This window comes from Zalophus californianus, chromosome 10 (genome assembly GCF_009762305.2).
Source record: "Zalophus californianus isolate mZalCal1 chromosome 10, mZalCal1.pri.v2, whole genome shotgun sequence".
NCBI lineage: Eukaryota > Metazoa > Chordata > Mammalia > Carnivora > Otariidae > Zalophus > Zalophus californianus.
Window position 1 is genome coordinate 96473150 of NC_045604.1, and position 15370 is coordinate 96488519.

General features: G+C 51.3%; 2 protein-coding genes and 1 long non-coding RNA gene across 11 annotated transcripts in view; 2 read left to right on the forward strand and 1 right to left on the reverse strand.

Annotated features, from left to right (window-relative positions):
* Positions 1-23: 23 nt before the first annotated feature.
* KIF22 (kinesin family member 22) lies at positions 24-14925 on the reverse strand. Of its 4 annotated transcripts, none has more exons than XM_027609869.1 (14): positions 14830-14925; positions 8497-8692; positions 6849-6976; positions 6604-6758; positions 6169-6378; positions 5857-6087; positions 5565-5718; positions 5318-5453; positions 3078-3246; positions 2391-2559; positions 1926-1993; positions 1007-1219; positions 845-904; positions 627-757 (listed from the first exon to the last, which is right to left on the reverse strand). In XM_027609869.1, exons 1-14 carry the CDS (start codon positions 14885-14887, stop codon positions 722-724), a joined length of 1983 nt encoding a protein of 660 aa, XP_027465670.1. In that variant the 5' UTR covers positions 14888-14925; the 3' UTR covers positions 627-721. The 4 variants fall into 4 exon arrangements, with proteins under 4 accessions (XP_027465671.1, XP_027465669.1, XP_027465670.1 ...); XM_027609871.2 differs by lacking the exon at positions 14830-14925 and adding an exon at positions 14484-14532; XM_027609870.2 differs by lacking the exon at positions 845-904 and having other exon boundaries at positions 24-757.
* On the forward strand, positions 1077-4919 carry LOC113931814. 2 transcript variants are annotated; one of them, XR_003522875.2, is made up of 5 exons: positions 1077-1583; positions 1953-2147; positions 2508-2620; positions 3303-3453; positions 4752-4919. It is a non-coding gene; the product is annotated as an uncharacterized LOC113931814 (long non-coding RNA). The 2 variants fall into 2 exon arrangements; XR_003522876.2 differs by having other exon boundaries at positions 1953-2092.
* Positions 14926-15050: 125 nt separating the features above from the next.
* Positions 15051-15370, forward strand: part of C10H16orf54 (chromosome 10 C16orf54 homolog) — a 28692-nt gene continuing 28372 nt past the window's right edge. For 2 of the 5 annotated variants that reach the window (XM_027612865.2, XM_027612866.2), the window contains exon 1: positions 15051-15232. In XM_027612865.2, the coding sequence (XP_027468666.1) occupies positions 15092-15232 (141 nt within the window). In that variant the 5' untranslated portion in view covers positions 15051-15091. The remainder of the gene's footprint in view (positions 15233-15370) is intronic. The other 3 variants (XR_003523245.1, XM_027612870.2, XM_027612867.2) reach the window with 3 other exon arrangements.

Here is a 15370-nt window from a genome sequence, read left to right on the forward strand (position 1 = left end):
CGGGGAGGGCGGGCGGGGGGCGCGAGGACACACAAGAGGCTGGAGCGGGCGCGAGCGCGAGCGCGCGCGAGGCCAGCGGGAGGGGGGAGGTACGAGAGGGACTCTGGCGGGAGGAGGGACGGGGGAGCCACCCAGCAGCCCGAATCGCCCCAAGCGCGAGACCCCTGAGACGGCCGCTGATTGGCTGACGATGGCGCAGGTGGTGGGCGCGCGGGAGACAGGGCGGCTTCTCTCTTACCCCCCCTTCAAAGATTCCACCCCCCTCCTCCCTCCGCCAGCGGCCGTTATTTCGCGCGCACGCGCATAAAACCGCTGCCGTTGCTGAGCGGGAGAGCAGGGGAGCGCGCGCCGGGGGTACGGATGGGGCGGGGCTAAACTCGAAGCGCGCGCCCGCCTAACGGTCGTCGTCCTCGGGCTTTCGCATTACTTTTTTGTTTCCTTTCGGCCACCGTCCTTCCCCCCTCCCCACACCCCAGCGGTTTATTTACAATCCTGCCCTGCTTCATTCCTCCCTGCTTTTCCCAAAGATGGCGCCGAAAGAAGTTATGCGGAGGAGCTTGTGGCCCATCCCAAGGGCAATTATACCCCCGGCCCCGCCCCCGCAGTCCCAAGAATCAGGCCGAAACACCGGAGTAAAAATTGTATTTACACGACACGCAGTTATATGAGGATTAAAAAAAAATAATAAAGTGAGGAAAGGAGCTGGCAGTCGGGAGGGGCCTCAGCGCTGGCTCGCGGCGAGACCCAGGATGTTCGCCTGCAACACAGGACGGAAGGGAAGAGCAGCATTAAAGCTGGGGGCAGGGCACAGGCCAGAGAGGAGGGGGCCAAGCGGTGGGCTCACCTTCAGGAATGACTCCATTTGTTTCCCGGATATGCCCTCCACGCGTTCCAGGTCCTCCACCTGGCGGGACGGCAACGATGGCAAGGGGCCTTGGGGGTGTCGCGCTTCTCCCCTCCCGCCCCCCCCAAATCCATTTCAGGGCCGCCCTCCCTGGGCCATTACCTGGCTAAAGGGGCCGTGGAGCTCCCTCCAGCCCACGATGAGCTGGGCCTTCTTTTGGCCAATGCGCTGCAGGCTGCGCAGATCCCGGGCAGAGCCTTCGTTCAGCAGATCTAGTATTTTTTGGCGCCCATGGGCCAGTAGCTCCGGGCTGATCTGTAGCTCCCAGCAGTCCTCAGCCTTCTCCTCTGGCTCTGAGGCATCCAGGGACTCCAGCTATGAGGCAGGGGGAGGTGAGTGACAGAAACAGAGTTTGCTATTCAGCCGGTGGCAGCAAACTGCTTTAGGCTCCTCTGCCAAGGATAGGAGCCTAACAGCAGCTACCTCCCCGCCCTCCCTAGCCTCTCTTTCCCTCAAGTGTCTGTCCAAAATCCCTTCTCTCGAGTCACTCTCTGGGCTGACTCCCATTTTATCCTACTTGTGAAAGAGTGGTAGTAGTTGTTGTGAAGATCAAATGAATTAATGAAGTTAAATTTGCCTCATCTCTAAAAAGGAATGAATAAGCTCTCTTGCACTCCCAGGAAGGCACACAGAAGAATAAATCACAGCCACGCCCCCACCACATCGTCTCAGTTTTTAGGTAATTCTTCCAGTGTTGTTTCATTTCTTGAGTGTTTATTAGGTCGTGTTTCCCAAAGTGGGCTCTTAAGTTTGTGGAGTGGGACTCAGGCTACACACTACGTAGTAGCTGTTGAGGGTGAGAGCCACCAGAAAGAAAAGGAAGTAACAGGTGATGGATACCCTCTCTGCTAGGTACATACTGCATTTCATCCTAAATTCCCTGTGAGGTATCTCCACATTCAGAGGGTAGGCAACTTGTAAATAGCTGGTGTTTTAACTCCATGGCTAGTGCTCTTCCCATCAGTGCTCACTACCCTTACTTCTCCGCTCCAGATGTAGCTCAAGCATCAGCTGCTCTCACCTTTCTCTTCCGGCCTCTCTTCTTCAGGATATGGATCTCAGCACTTGGGGACGCCACCTGCTCCTGAACTAAAGGCAACACTTGTGAACCGGAATCACGGCAGAGGCTACTTTTCACCCGCCCTCACTTGGTTCTATTTCTGATTCCCCAGTTCCCCTCCAGCCCAAGTGAACCTCTTCTTTTGTTGTTTCCATATGACCTTTCTTACACCTGTATTTGAAGGTAGTCTCAACCTGTTAACTGCACGGTAATCAGTCCTGCCCCAGTCAGTCGGCCCCGACCGTACTAAGTGCCTGAGCACAGAGCACCCGAGCTCTATTTCAGACCGTCCTCACCACCACCCCCCTCCCTGGGGTTGCAATATGGTGGGAGCACATGAGTGACATGATGAAAGCTGCTCTGAATACCTCCCACCTTTCCAGGACCCGTCATCTGGGCCCTCCTGGCCCCCACAGCTGAACTTACTCAGTTGTAGGGGCATCACCACAGCCTTTTTGAGGGGCTTTGCTATGGTGACTGTGCGGCAGGCAAGCGGTCGGAGCATTGTGGGAGACGAGTTCTCTTTATCCTTTGGGTCCACAGCCTCCTGTGCCAGAACCTTGGCTTCCAGTTCTTTTTGCTTCATCTTAAGCCTCTGTTGGAAAGGATCAGAGAGACACGTGACCCAGAACAAACTTTCGGGCAGCATGAAGGAGGTGGGTTAGGAAAGTGAGTGCAGGGCGCTGAGGCCCTACCTGGCAGGGTGAGGACCAAGGAGAGAAGCTACTGGGAGACAAATGGAGCATAGTTAGGGGCCTTCTAATGATCAGGGCTGCTCAGAGGTGGAACAGGCCCTTTTGTGAAACGCTGAAGGAGAGGGACTATTCAGGCAGAAAGTCCTAGCTTAATTTGGGTTTTAGGAAATGACAAGGTCTTACATTTGTTCCTTTCACCTGGATTTCCACCCCCTCACTTCCTCAAAGCTGACCTCAATCATTTTTCAAAGTCCAGCCACATTAAGGACATTTAAGCAGCACCCAGAGAACAGGGATTCCAGTGTTAGGTAAAAACTGGATGCTGGTCCAGCCTTCCCGTGCCTTTCCCTATCTGAAGATGCTCAGATTGCTTCTCAAGGCCAGTAGGAGTCCCAGCCCCCACCTCCCCAACACTGACCTCAATCTCCAAATCCTTTTCCTCCATTGTTTTCATGAGCACCATCCGCTCTCGCCTCGGGGTGTTTAGCCCATGGGTCCCCTGGCTCCCCTGGGAGCCTAGCAGACGGTCCAAGCTTAGGAGGCGCTCCAGCACAGCGGGGTCCATGCTACTTAGCTTCTGTAGGGGACTGAGCAGACAGAGGTTACTCCGCACCTAGTCCTTCTCTCATCACCCTCTCCACAGCAGCAGGATTCCCCTCATGATGCCTTCAGTTGCTGTATTCTGTGGTTCCAGACTCTGGTGTTAACTTGTTGGGCAACCCTGAGCAAGTCAACCAGACTTTCCAGGTGCAGTGCTTCGTCAGGTGAATGCGGATCCATCACTACTTGCCCAGGTAACCTCTCAGGGATGCCAGGAGATCCGATGAGAACAAGCACTTCATGTGCACCTGAGTTCCAGGTGTTCATGCTCTAAGACACTGCCCTGCCCTGTAGGCAGTCATGGTCTGAATGGAAAGGCAGAGACTGTGAGAAGATGACAGCAAGGGTTGTGTGCTGGTTTCTTTGGAAGAGCAGATGGGGAAAGATTCACCGAGGTCATCTTCAGCAGGGCTTTGAAAGCCACTGAGGACCTCAAATGCCAAGCCTTCTTCCCACGGACAGTAGGAAAGGCCTCTTGGAGCTGAGTCCTGACTTAATTTGAGCATGACAATGCCTAACATTTGTTCCTTCTATCTGGAAAGTCAATTTGATACAACCTTTCCCATGAACCCCAACTTGACTGTATCTTCCTTCCTATACTGTGAACTAGCTCAAGGACAGTGACTGTTCTGTTCCTTGTGTGCAAGTGCCTAGGAAGAGCAGGATCATAAAACATGGGTGAACACTAGAGGTCAATCCTTCCTGGCTCTCACAGAAGCAGCAACTCCTTCCTTACCACACCCTGTCCTACCTACCCTGCATCATCTACTGATGTTCTTGTCTTCTTTCCCTTCCTGAAACCTGAGCCGCCTGAGGTCAGGATCTGACTAGGTCTGACATACCCCAACTCTGAGCTTACCCAGGGTGCCTGTCTGGCAGAGACTTTGCCTATTCACATGTAACACGCATGTGCGGGGTGTATGTTTCTCTGAGCTTATGCACATAGGAGAAGGGACTGCTGACAGCTTGAGAAGGACAAGATTGAGATGGGGTTCTAAGCAAACACCCTTTCCTGTATGTCATTCATCCTCAACTACAGCAGTGTCGTTCCCCCACCGCCCAGGGCAGAGTATGTACTAATCCTTGACCTCCTCAGGTCACCTCTGTTCACTGGTCTTCAGACTTACACAGTTTAGAGAGGCTTTTTTTGGGTTTGGGTAGAAACCGGGCAAAAGTAAACCTGCAGCTGGCTCCCTAGAATTAGGGGGGGCCCGGTGGCCAGACACAGAAAGCAAGATCACTAAATAGCAGTGACCTAAGGATTCATGCATCCTGGGCCATGAGATGGGGTTATCAGAACCAGCGAGAGAGAGGCTGCACACACAAAAGGGACTTAGTTTAGAGACTTTGGATTGAGGTTAGAAGCAAAGTTAGGACAGCAACAGGCTCCTTATAAAGCCATGGAGATGCTGGACTCTAATGCACAGACTAAGAGGTCTCAGGGAGACATAGCTCTTCGTCTCTTATCTCTCCTTTGCTTTTTATCCTCTAGACCTGAAAGACCTGATCCAGATTACTCCTTGAGCCAGAAGTTAAAGTGCTCATCCTTGGGCGCCTGGGCGGCTCAGTTGGTTAAGCGACTGCCTTCGGCTCAGGTCATGATCCTGGAGTCCCGGGATCGAGTCCCACATCAGGCTCCCTGCTCGGCGGGGAGCCTGCTTCTCCCTCTGACCCTCCCCCCTCTCATGTACTCTCTCTCTCTCATTCTCACTCTCTCAAATAAATAAATAAATCTAAAAAAAAAAAGTGCTCATCCTTGAAACAGCTGCCCCCAAATGCGAGGTTTTGCTGACTGCCTAAAAGTGTTGGAAAATGAAAAGGGAGGGGCGAGGTACTCGAGGAGGAGGCTTCCTTCCGGCCCTGGGCAGCAGCACCAGGGCTAGTGATTAAGCTTAGCACTTCCAGTGAATTCACTAGAGTAGGATTTGGGGTGAATTCGATGAGAGAGGAACAAGTTTGCAGCTCAAAGATCTGACAGGCTAAACCCACTACTCTCTGTACCTAACCCAGACACGACAGCAAAGGGGACATCCTCCAAGCCCCTCCCCTTCTGCTCACCTGAGTTCCTGGGAGGCGGAGGCTGGAGCTGCTGGAGGCTCAGGACTCCCAATCCCCTCTTCTTCGGGGCTGCGGGCTCTCTTTGCCTCTGACGGGCCTAGCAGTTCTTTCTGGGACAGTTTAACGGGTGCCAAGACTAGGAAAGATGTGGGGGCGGGTCAGCCTCTGTGCTGATGCTAGGCAGCTTCAGCACTCTCTCCAGTTGTCCAGATCTGCCCTCTGCACTCTGGCCAACCCCAGTCCTCACCACGAAGCTGCAGACTCTCATTGGTAAAAGGCCGGTTGACCACCTCCTTGGACCTGGCAGCAAAGTTGAGCGCAGAGACCGTATCTAGGTAGAAGCGTCTCTCAGGAGCAATGTTGGCAATGAGGATGCTGTGGGCTGAGCCACCCAGAGAATCCTGAGGGATGGGGATTGGGCAGGATAGGCAGATCAGAAGCCCCACGTTTCCATTCCTTGACTGCAGTTCCCCAGCCTCCCGGCACACCGGAGAACCTCCTTTTCCAGCCCCTTTTCATCCTGAGATGGGTGGCCTGACCTGCAATAGGCGAGTGAGCTTGCTGTCCCGGTAAGGCACACGAGGGAGGCCCTGGTTCAGTGCATCCACCACCTTGCCCAGTACAAAGAGGGAGGAGTTGATGGCTCCACTTTCCTTCAGCCGCAGACCCTTGTTACCCGTGCGCCGGTTGTCCTCGGAGCCAGCCAAGTCAATCAGGTAGAGTTTACCCTCCCGCTGGCGAAATGGGGCCAGACGTTCCCGCTGATCCACCTGGGGTTAAGAGCAAGGGCCCCCAAGCTTAGTTCAGGCTCGAGGGGCTTCCCAGCTCCTCCCCCCATCAGCAGGCCTCACCTTAACCAGGAGCACAGCATGACTGCGGGAGGAGCGCTGGTTGAGCCGGGTGGCTCCTACGGTCCGGTTTCTACTGGCTGGCAGGAAGTGCCGCTCAAAATCAGCAAAGCTAGTGATGGGCTTCTGTGTGAGGCCCGGAATCAGGATGTTTCCCCGACAGTCTTCTCGGATCACCAGGTCTCCTGGTGCAGGGTCCAGGAGGTCTAATACCTGTTGGAGTAGGGAGAGGTAGGGCCAGTTCTCCAGACACAGGTTGCTTACTTCCTGGGCATCAGTCTCCTCCTCTGCTGGACTGTCAGAGATATACCATCTGCTCCCCCAACCTCTGTCTTTCCAGCTCTTGCCTCCTTGCGAGGGCAGAGTTCACAGTCAAGAATTGGATCTTATTTTGTTTGACCTTTGTCTCTCCCCTTCCCAACCGGAGTAGGGCCTCACCTTTTCCTGGTAGATCTCTAAGTAGGACATAGTGACAGAGAGAGCCCATGGCCGGCCCTCCCCGCCCTCCTCCCTTGTGAGCTGTAGGAGGTCCATGAGAGCCCGGGGAATCACTCCAGGTTGCTCTGGGCTGCCCAGCATTGTGTGCGTCTTCCCTGGGGAAAGAGGGAAGACTGCTGTGAGATCTTCCTCCCCACTCTTGAGCCCTCTCGGACCCATAGCTGTTCCCTATCTGGCTCCCTCACCTGCCCCTGTGGGCCCGTAAGCAAGCACACTGGCATTCTGTCCTTCCAGCAAGTGCCTTAGGATGGGCTGCACTGATCCTGCATAGATGTCCTGCTGAGAGCTCTTCTCCCCATAGAAGGCATCAAACCTGCAGGCAGGAGAAAAGGAATCAGTAGAGGGTTCTATCCTCCCCCAGATTTAGAGGGTAATAATACTGGCCTCGGATTTAAGAGTCTCTATCGCTTTTCTTGCATAAAGACCTCAGAAAGCATCCAATGAACACCTGTTCTGCCCCAGTCCCCGTACTGGTGTTAGGAATACAGAGATAATAAGTCTGATACCCTGCTCTGGGCAGCTCTGTAGTCTGGTGGGACAGAAAGATACCTATACTTTTCTGTGATTCAGGAAAAGAAGTGGAGGATACACTAGAAAGAGTAACTGATTCTGCTTGAGGAAAGAGGATTTTGCCGGAGAACAGAAAGATATTCCGAGTATCAAAAATAGCACGCAGGGCGCCTGGGTGGCTCAGTCGGTTAAGCGACTGCCTTCGGCTCAGGTCATGATCCTGGGGTCCCGGGATCGAGTCCCACATCAGGCTCCCTGCTCGGCAGGGAGTCTGCTTCTCCCTCTGACCCTCTTCCCTCTCGTGCTCTCTCTCTCTCATTCTCTCTCTCAAATACATAAATAAAATCTTAAAAAAAAAAAAATAGCACACAGACAAGGCATGGTATGAAAGGGCAAGGCTTCCTGATCTTTTTCCCGACACAGTACACATGGAAAGTAGTATCTGTACACCAGAACAGAGCAGAGGATGCTGCCGCCGACAAGATGAGACTCCACACACCTGCGGTCCGCTCTCCGCATTCCGGAGAAGCCGCGGCTGAGGCCACAGCAGAGATGAGTGTTTTAAGGGGATTGTGTTGGGGGAATGAGGCTGGAAAGAAACAAGTCAAACTGCCAAGGGCCTAGAATGAGGTTGTCAAAGGTTTTCCATAAAGAGCCAGAGAGTAAATATTTTAGGCCCGGTGAGCCACAGGATTCCTTTTGCAGCTATTCACCTCCATCATCACAGTCGGAAAGCAACCATAGACAGTATGTAAATGAACAATTGTTCCACTAGAGCTTTTAGTACAAAAAAGACTCCTGGCCAGATTTGACCTGCAGGCCGTAGTTTGCCACGCCCTAGCCTCGAAAGACAGGCCAAAGAGTGATCTCCGATGGGGGTTTAAAGTAGCTGCACCTGGGAGTTCTGTCCCCAAATCTGTATGGTCTTCTCTTACACCACCCAGCTGCAGCCTGGGTTGGCTGGCTGGTCTGTGTTCCTCCAACCCTTCCCACACCCCCCCAACCCTAACTGGGGCTTCCCTGCTCACCTTTGCTACTCCTTCCCCTTCCCATATTTGTACCTATTTCCCCTATGAGCCTGTGAACAGTACTGTGTTGGGTTCAGCCTTCAGCCTTCCCCCAAGTATCCTACAGACGACCTGTCACAGTGGACACCCAGGAAGGTTTCTGAAAGACCAAATGAAGGTGTGAGGAACAAAGCTGTGCTAAGGAAGGAGGAAGGATCCTGAAGAGGCACATCTGAGAAACCACGTGGGCAGTGCTAATGTGAGCAGGCCTAGGAGAGAGGAGAGGGGCAGGAGGACAGAGTGGCCTGAACCTTACTGGTATTTGAGAGTCTCCTGGTGGTTCCTCCAGTTGGCAATCTCTAGGGAACAGCTGTCCAGGCCCCGCACACAAGGGGGATCACCTGCTCCATCTGTCCCATCCACAAATGGCCGCAGCCGCACAGCCACCCTGACTCGAGCTGGAGGCGGGCGCCGGCCAGCCCCCGCCTTGCTTAGCCGACAGCGACCAGCTCCTAGAGGAGAGAAGGTAAGTTTTTAGGCATGACATACGGTGGTAGCACAGAGGTAACGGTAGGAGTCTTGCACGAAAAGCTACTTGATACAGCTGAGCTCTGAAGGATGAATAGCAGCTTGCCCGGAGGACGGTCGGAGATTGGAGGAGAGAGATTATATACAGGTCGGGGACTGCAAACCATATCATGTACTTAGCAAACATTAACGTTTATTAAGCACCGACTACATGTCAGGCATACTTTAATCTTCACGGTGTCCCTGAGGTAGATTCTATTCATGCCATTTTACCAATGAAGAAGCTCATGGACGTGCGGCAGCTCTTCTGAGCACCTCAGTATGTTATACCTGGGGCCTGTGCCCATTACATCTTGTTTCGTAGCCCACACTTTGTCCTTTTGCTCCTCAAAAGAATAAGCAGACCCCAAAAACAAAAAACCCCAGCATCTTAAGTAGATTAGAGACCCTCATAACCTTGACAAAGGCGCAGGGAAGATGGATTGGAAGTGGAGGCTGAGGTCCAAGGGGACACCTTGGGAGGGCCAGAGGCCCCCAGCTCATTTCAGGGCAACTCCTTCCACCCTGGCTGTATTGTGGGTGTCCCCAAGCTTGGCCCCAGTTCCTTCCTTGCTCTACAAGTAGGTCCAGTGGGGTGAAGATTGTCAGGTTTACACAAATGACCTGGAAGATCTTGTTAAAATGCAGATTTCGGGATGCCTGCGTGGCTCAGTTGATTAAAACATCTGCCTTCCGCTCAGGTCATGATCTCAGGGTCCTGAGATCAAGTCCCACGTCGGGTTCCTTGCTCAACAGGGAGCCTGCCTCTCCCTCTGCCTGCCACTTTCTCTGCTTGTGCTCTCTCTCTCTCACAAATAAAAAAAAATCTTTACATTAAAAAAAAATGCAGATTTTGCTTCAGTCCCTGGAACAGTGCCTGAGCTTTTTTTTTAATATTCTGCATTTCTAACTAACTGCCAGATGATGTGGATGCTGCTGGTGGGACATGATTTGGATTGCAAAGGTATTATAGACCAGCATCTTCCGGGGTTGTTGTAAGGATTAAAAGAGTTGACATTTGCCCCCACCCAAAACCAGTCCATGAACTGCCTGACTTTTCTGTGCTTCTATTTCTTACCTGAGGTTTACAACACATACTTACATGTTTAAGTGTGTATACACACAAAACTGTTAATGATGGTTTTCTCTTGATGGGGATTACGTAGGTTTCTTTTCTGTTACCCAGTTATGTAATGCCGTAATGTTTGCATTAAAAATGAGTAAGTAAATAACACTGTGGACATCTTCGTTTCAAAGGAGTAAGGCTGAGAGGCAGCCCCCCAGTCCCTTCTGTCCCAGCTCAGCGTGCAAAAGGCATTAACATGCAATCCTTCTCTTCTGTTTGGTTTGCTTCCAATCATTAAATCTAAGTCATTAAAAAAGATTATGAATATTTTATCAGAAAACACAAGATAAAACTTTTTTCTTTTTTAAAGATTTTATTTATTTATTTGACAGAGAGAGACACAGCGAGAGAGGGAACACAAGCAGGGGGAGTGGGAGAGGGAGAAGCAGGCTCCCGGCTGAGCAGAGAGCCCGATGCGGGGCTCGATCCCAGGACCCTGTGATCATGACCTGAGCTGAAGGCAGACGCTTAACGACCGAGCCACCCAGGCGCCCCACAAGATAAAACTTTTATAAAAAAGTCTGTTTGGGGCATATGGAGGGCTCAATCAGTAGAACATGCAACTCTTGATCTTGGGGTCACAAGTTCAAGCCCCACACTGGACGTAGGGGGTTAAAAATAAATAAATAAAAATTTAACAACAACAAGTCTCTTTATTTCCGTGAGGACTGAACGAGCTGAAAAATATCTTAGGAGGGTATTTCTCTATTTTATGTTGGAAGATACCACACTGTAGCTCACAGCTACAGAATTTTTTTTTTTTTAAGATTTTTTATTTATTTGGGGCGCCTGGGTGGCTCAGTCATTGGGTGTCTGCCTTCGGCTCAGGTCATGATCCCAGGGTCCTGGGATCGAGCCCCGCATCGGGCTCCCTGGGGGGCGGCCTGCTTCTCCCTCTCCCACTCCCCCTGCTTGTGTTCCCTCTCTCGCTGTGTCTCTGTCAAATAAATAAATAAAATCTTAAAAAAAAAAAAAGATTTTTTCCTTATTCATTTGAGAGAGAATTAGTGAGCGGGAGGGAGAGGGAGAAAGAATCTGAAGCAGACTCTACACTAAGCACAGAGCCCAAAGCAGGACACAATCCACACCTGTGAGATCACAGCCTGGGCCAAAACCAAGAGTTGGACACTCAACCGAGTGTTAGGTGCCCCTAACAGAATTCTAACCTAGATCTCTTGGCCTCCAAAAATCTGCTTTCAATGAGGATGCCATATTGCCTATTACATATAACCTGGGAAAGTTCTTGGCAGCTCTGACTTTCCCCATTTGCTAGTGGTAGCAGCTAGTCGTCAGGGCCACAGGCCTCATATAAGGCAAGAGGCTGGGGGCGCCTGGGTGGCTCAGGTCATGATCCCAGGGTCCTGGGATCGAGTCCCATGTCAGGCTCCCTGCTCAGCAGAGAGTCTGCTTCTCCCTCTCCCTCTGCCCCTGCTTGTGTTCTCGCTCTTGCTGTCTGTCTCTCTCTCTCTGTCAAATAAATAAATAAAATCTTTAAAAAAAAAAAAAAAAAGGCAAGAGGCTGGTATATGTGGCCAACGCAGAAACAGCAAGACAAAAAGGTGGACAAGATGACCCGTGCTGAGAATTTTACACATAGTAAGGCATACCCATAAGCAGATGGCCTACAAGAACTGGGCCTCTGCTCCTTCATCTGACAAACGAAGCCAGTAATTCCATGTTATGATTTACAAGGCACTTGGGCATCGAGTTTTCACTTGATCCTCATGAATCCTGAAAGTCAGTAGCAAGTCAGTAGAAACCTACAGATGTAACCACGCAGATGCGAAAATTAAGGTGCACTGACTTGTCAAAAATGTGTGCAGGGGCAGAGAAAGAGGGCAGATACAGATGCATTTAAGGAAGTTTAAGGGGGAAGGGGAAGTCTATGGTGATGTAGAAAGAGTGTAGACTCGGGTCAGACCGAGCTGAATTTAAATCCCAGCTCTAACACTTATTAGATTGTGACCTTGGGCGAATGACTTAACATCCATGTGCCCTGGTTTCTTTGTCTATAAAATGGGGTGAGGTGGGCCTTGGAAAGGCTTAATGAGAATTAAAAGAAGTGACATGTAAAATGCCAACGCAGTAACTGGCATACAGTGAATAGGTTCATTACTTAAGGTAAGATGGCCTGGGTTCAAACCCCAGCCCTGCCACTTACAACTAACTGAATAAACTGGGGGAAATGATGGCCTATTCCTGTGCCTCAATTTCCACACCTGTAAAACGGGGAATAAATAAAAATACATCCTCACTGGGTTGTTAAGGCAGTAAATAAAGTAATTGATGTAAAAGTGCTCAGAATGTGCATTTGGCACATCGGTAAAAGCTCAGTGTTTTATTTTGTATTCATCCTTCATTTTCCAAATGTGGAAGCCTCAGTATAGAGGTTGGCTAACTTGCCTGTGGTCAACAGCTACCTAGTGACAGAGCTTCCAATGAAGGTCTAACTCCAAAGTTCATTATATGGGCTCCCAGTCCTCCTTGGCCCCTCCTTTTTGTATGCAACCCCATGGGCCTTGGAGTCAGAGACAAGTTCCACCTACCAGCTGTGTGACTTTGGGGAACCTTCTTAACCTCTCTGAGCCTCAGTTTCTCTTTATAACAGTATCTACCCTCATAAGATTGTGAGGAGCCACAGAAAGAATGTACATACAATGTTTGGCTCAGTGGCTGGCAGCAGGTGCTCAGTGAATGTTAGCTATTATTATTACACTCCTTCACTCTTGCTACTCACTCCTCCAGGCATCAGCTCACTTCCGCCCTCACCATTCTGCAGGGTCACCAATGACCTCCTTACTGCTAAATCCAGTAGACATGCCCGACCCCCATCCTATTTGACTTCCCAGCAAGATCCAACACCCTTGATCTGCTTTCTGCTGAGAAATAGACTTTCCCCTAGCTTCCGTGCCAGAGAGCTGAGGAAAATAGCTCTCTGCTCACCCCGTCTAAATTTCTGCCAGTCTTAAATGTTTTTCCTAGGCTCTTTCTATCCTCTCTCTAGCACAGGGTTGCTCAGCTTTGGCACTATTATCTTGGGCTGGACAATTCTTTGTAATAAGGCTGTCCCGTGTGTTGTAGGATGTGTAGCACACATATGCATTCCATGGGCCACCGCCCCCCCCAACCTTTAACAACCAAAAAAGTCCCCAGATATTACAGATGTCTCCACAGGGAACAAAACTGCCCCTCGTTGAGAACTACTACTCTGATTCATCTCATGGGCATGGTCCCCGGCCTTCTTGGCTTTAATTACTATCTTAAAGCTGATGACTCCTAATCCACACCTCCAAACCAGAGCTCGCTCTCAAACTTAGGATCCAAGTGCCCAGCTGCTGCCCTGACACCTCCTCTGACACGGTTCTCGGGTACGTCAAACCGCACCTGTCCTTTTTTTTTTTTTTTTTAAGATTCTATTTGTGTGTGAGAGAGAGAGCACACAGCAGGGGGAGCGGCAGGGAGAGGGAGAGGGAGAAGCAGGCTCCCCCCTGAGCAAGGAGCCAGATGCAGGACTGGATCCCAGGACCCTGGGATCATGACCTGAGCCAAAGGCAGATGCCCAACCTACTGAGCCACCCAGGTGTCCCTAACTCTTCTTTTATTGATGAGGAAACTGAGCCAAAGACAGCATCATTGGCCTCTTCATACATCATAAATAAGAAATCACTTGGGGGCGTCTGGGTGGCTCAGTCGTCTGCCTTCAGATTTTGCACTCTCTATAGCAGTTTATACATATCTCTCATTGCCTTCCATGATAGTATATATTTATATGATTATCTATTGAACATTTTATAAGCTCGTCTGGGGAAGGGTCAATAGTCACTCAAGCATTTTTATGATATTTACTATGCACCAGACACAGTGAGCCTTGGAAAGGTGAGGGGCGGTTGTGCTCCAAAAGCAACAACATCAGGTGCTTGGGCATAACAGTTAAGAGCAGAGGATCTAGAGTAGGACTGCCTGAGTGCAAATTCAGTACAAATTTACTAGTCATGTGAACTCTGAACAAGCTATTTAACCCATCTAAGCCTCAGTCTCCTCATCTGTAAAACAGGGACAATAACAGCCAACCATCTCACAGTATTGTGTGATGATTAAATGATTCCTCACCATAAAGTGCTTACAACTGTGCCTGGCACCTAGCAAGGGCTCAACATGTGTCTGACATTCTGCTAAATAGCTCCGTTTCTCTACAGGGCCTGACAAACAGCAGGACACTCAAATCAATTACTATGGTGCCCACCATAATCACTGACCAGAACTCAGTGTACAGGAAGAGAGCAGAGACATATGTAAACAAATACTCACATACAAGATTCCGAATGTCCCAACAGCCTTTTCAACCCTAAGATAGCATTGACTTCCACGGCTAGAGCGAAAGGAAACAGTCCCTTATTTCCCTGGTGCGTGATCTCAGCACATCTTAGGCTGTCAACTCACACCCAGCTGCGGCTGGTCTGAACCTCGGCCTGCCCTCCTGCATCTCCCAGGGATCTCCCCTCACCCAAACAGTAAGTCATACACAGAACCCTTCCCCCAAAGCGCGCATCCAGCTCCTTTCTTTTTGTCCTTACGGTTAAGTGTCAGCTACTTTTCGCTCGATTACTCACGTCATCTCCCGAGATGGGGTCACTGTCCCCATTCCACAAAGAAACTGAAGCTCACAGAGGAAAAGTGCGCTAGGCTCAAACAAAGCTCTAGTGTCGGAACCGGCTCTTAACACGGTCCACTGACCCGCGCGGAGAGCTGGAAATAGTGAGCAGGAAAGAGCGACCTGGGCTGGGTCAGCTGGGCTGACCAGCTCGGGACTCCCACACTCCCACCTTCCCCTCCCCCTCCCCGCCCCCGCGCCATTTCGGCCTCTCCCCGACAACCCGCGGAACCCGGACCAGACTCCGGCGCATTACCCCACCAGCCTCCAGACTTTGGCTCCCCGCCCAGGCCGGGCTCGCATACCTGAGATCGCCGCCGCCATCTCGCGTCTCCTCCGCGGCGCGGTGCCCACCGCGTCCATTCCACTCCCTCCGTTGGCCCGCCTCTCCCATTCGAATTTCCCGGTGCCCCGCCCCCTGTCCGGGGTTCCACCAATCACGGCTACTCGCCGCCGGAAGCCCCTGCGGTGGCTCGCAACTATCCCGCCCTCTAGGGTTCGCCTCAGGGACTTGCAAGAAAGTGTCCCGTGGCGGAGGACGCATGCGCGCAGGCTGGCAACCCAGCCATGGACGTCGCGGCCCGCGCCCCGCTCGAACTCTGGCGCCGGAGGCACTGGCGGCGGTGGCGGTCGGACGAGCTGCTGGGCGCGGCTGGGCACTGGACTCCCCGTACCTTCTGGCTCTCGGGTTTCCAAGGAAAGATTTGCGTAAGTGCAGACTTTTCGCCTCGTTTTCCACCCACAACCATGAATTTTGGTACGAATCAAGCAGTGATTCAATAGATTTACCCCCAAATTTCCTTGAATTGAATATTCTAAGTGAGCTTCACTTTCTGCAGTTTCTTG

Bases quoted from the DNA above. Each gene is read 5' to 3' on its own strand.
- KIF22 (XM_027609868.2), bottom strand. From the start codon at position 14,887: ATGGACGCGGTGGGCACCGCGCCGCGGAGGAGACGCGAGATGGCGGCG. The intron at 6,088-6,168 runs GTGAGGCCTGCT...TCTTAACCCCAG, and splicing joins ATGCTGTGCTCCTGGTTAAG to GTGGATCAGCGGGAACGTCT. The intron at 905-1,006 runs GTAATGGCCCAG...CCGTCCCGCCAG, and splicing joins TCCACGGCCCCTTTAGCCAG to GTGGAGGACCTGGAACGCGT.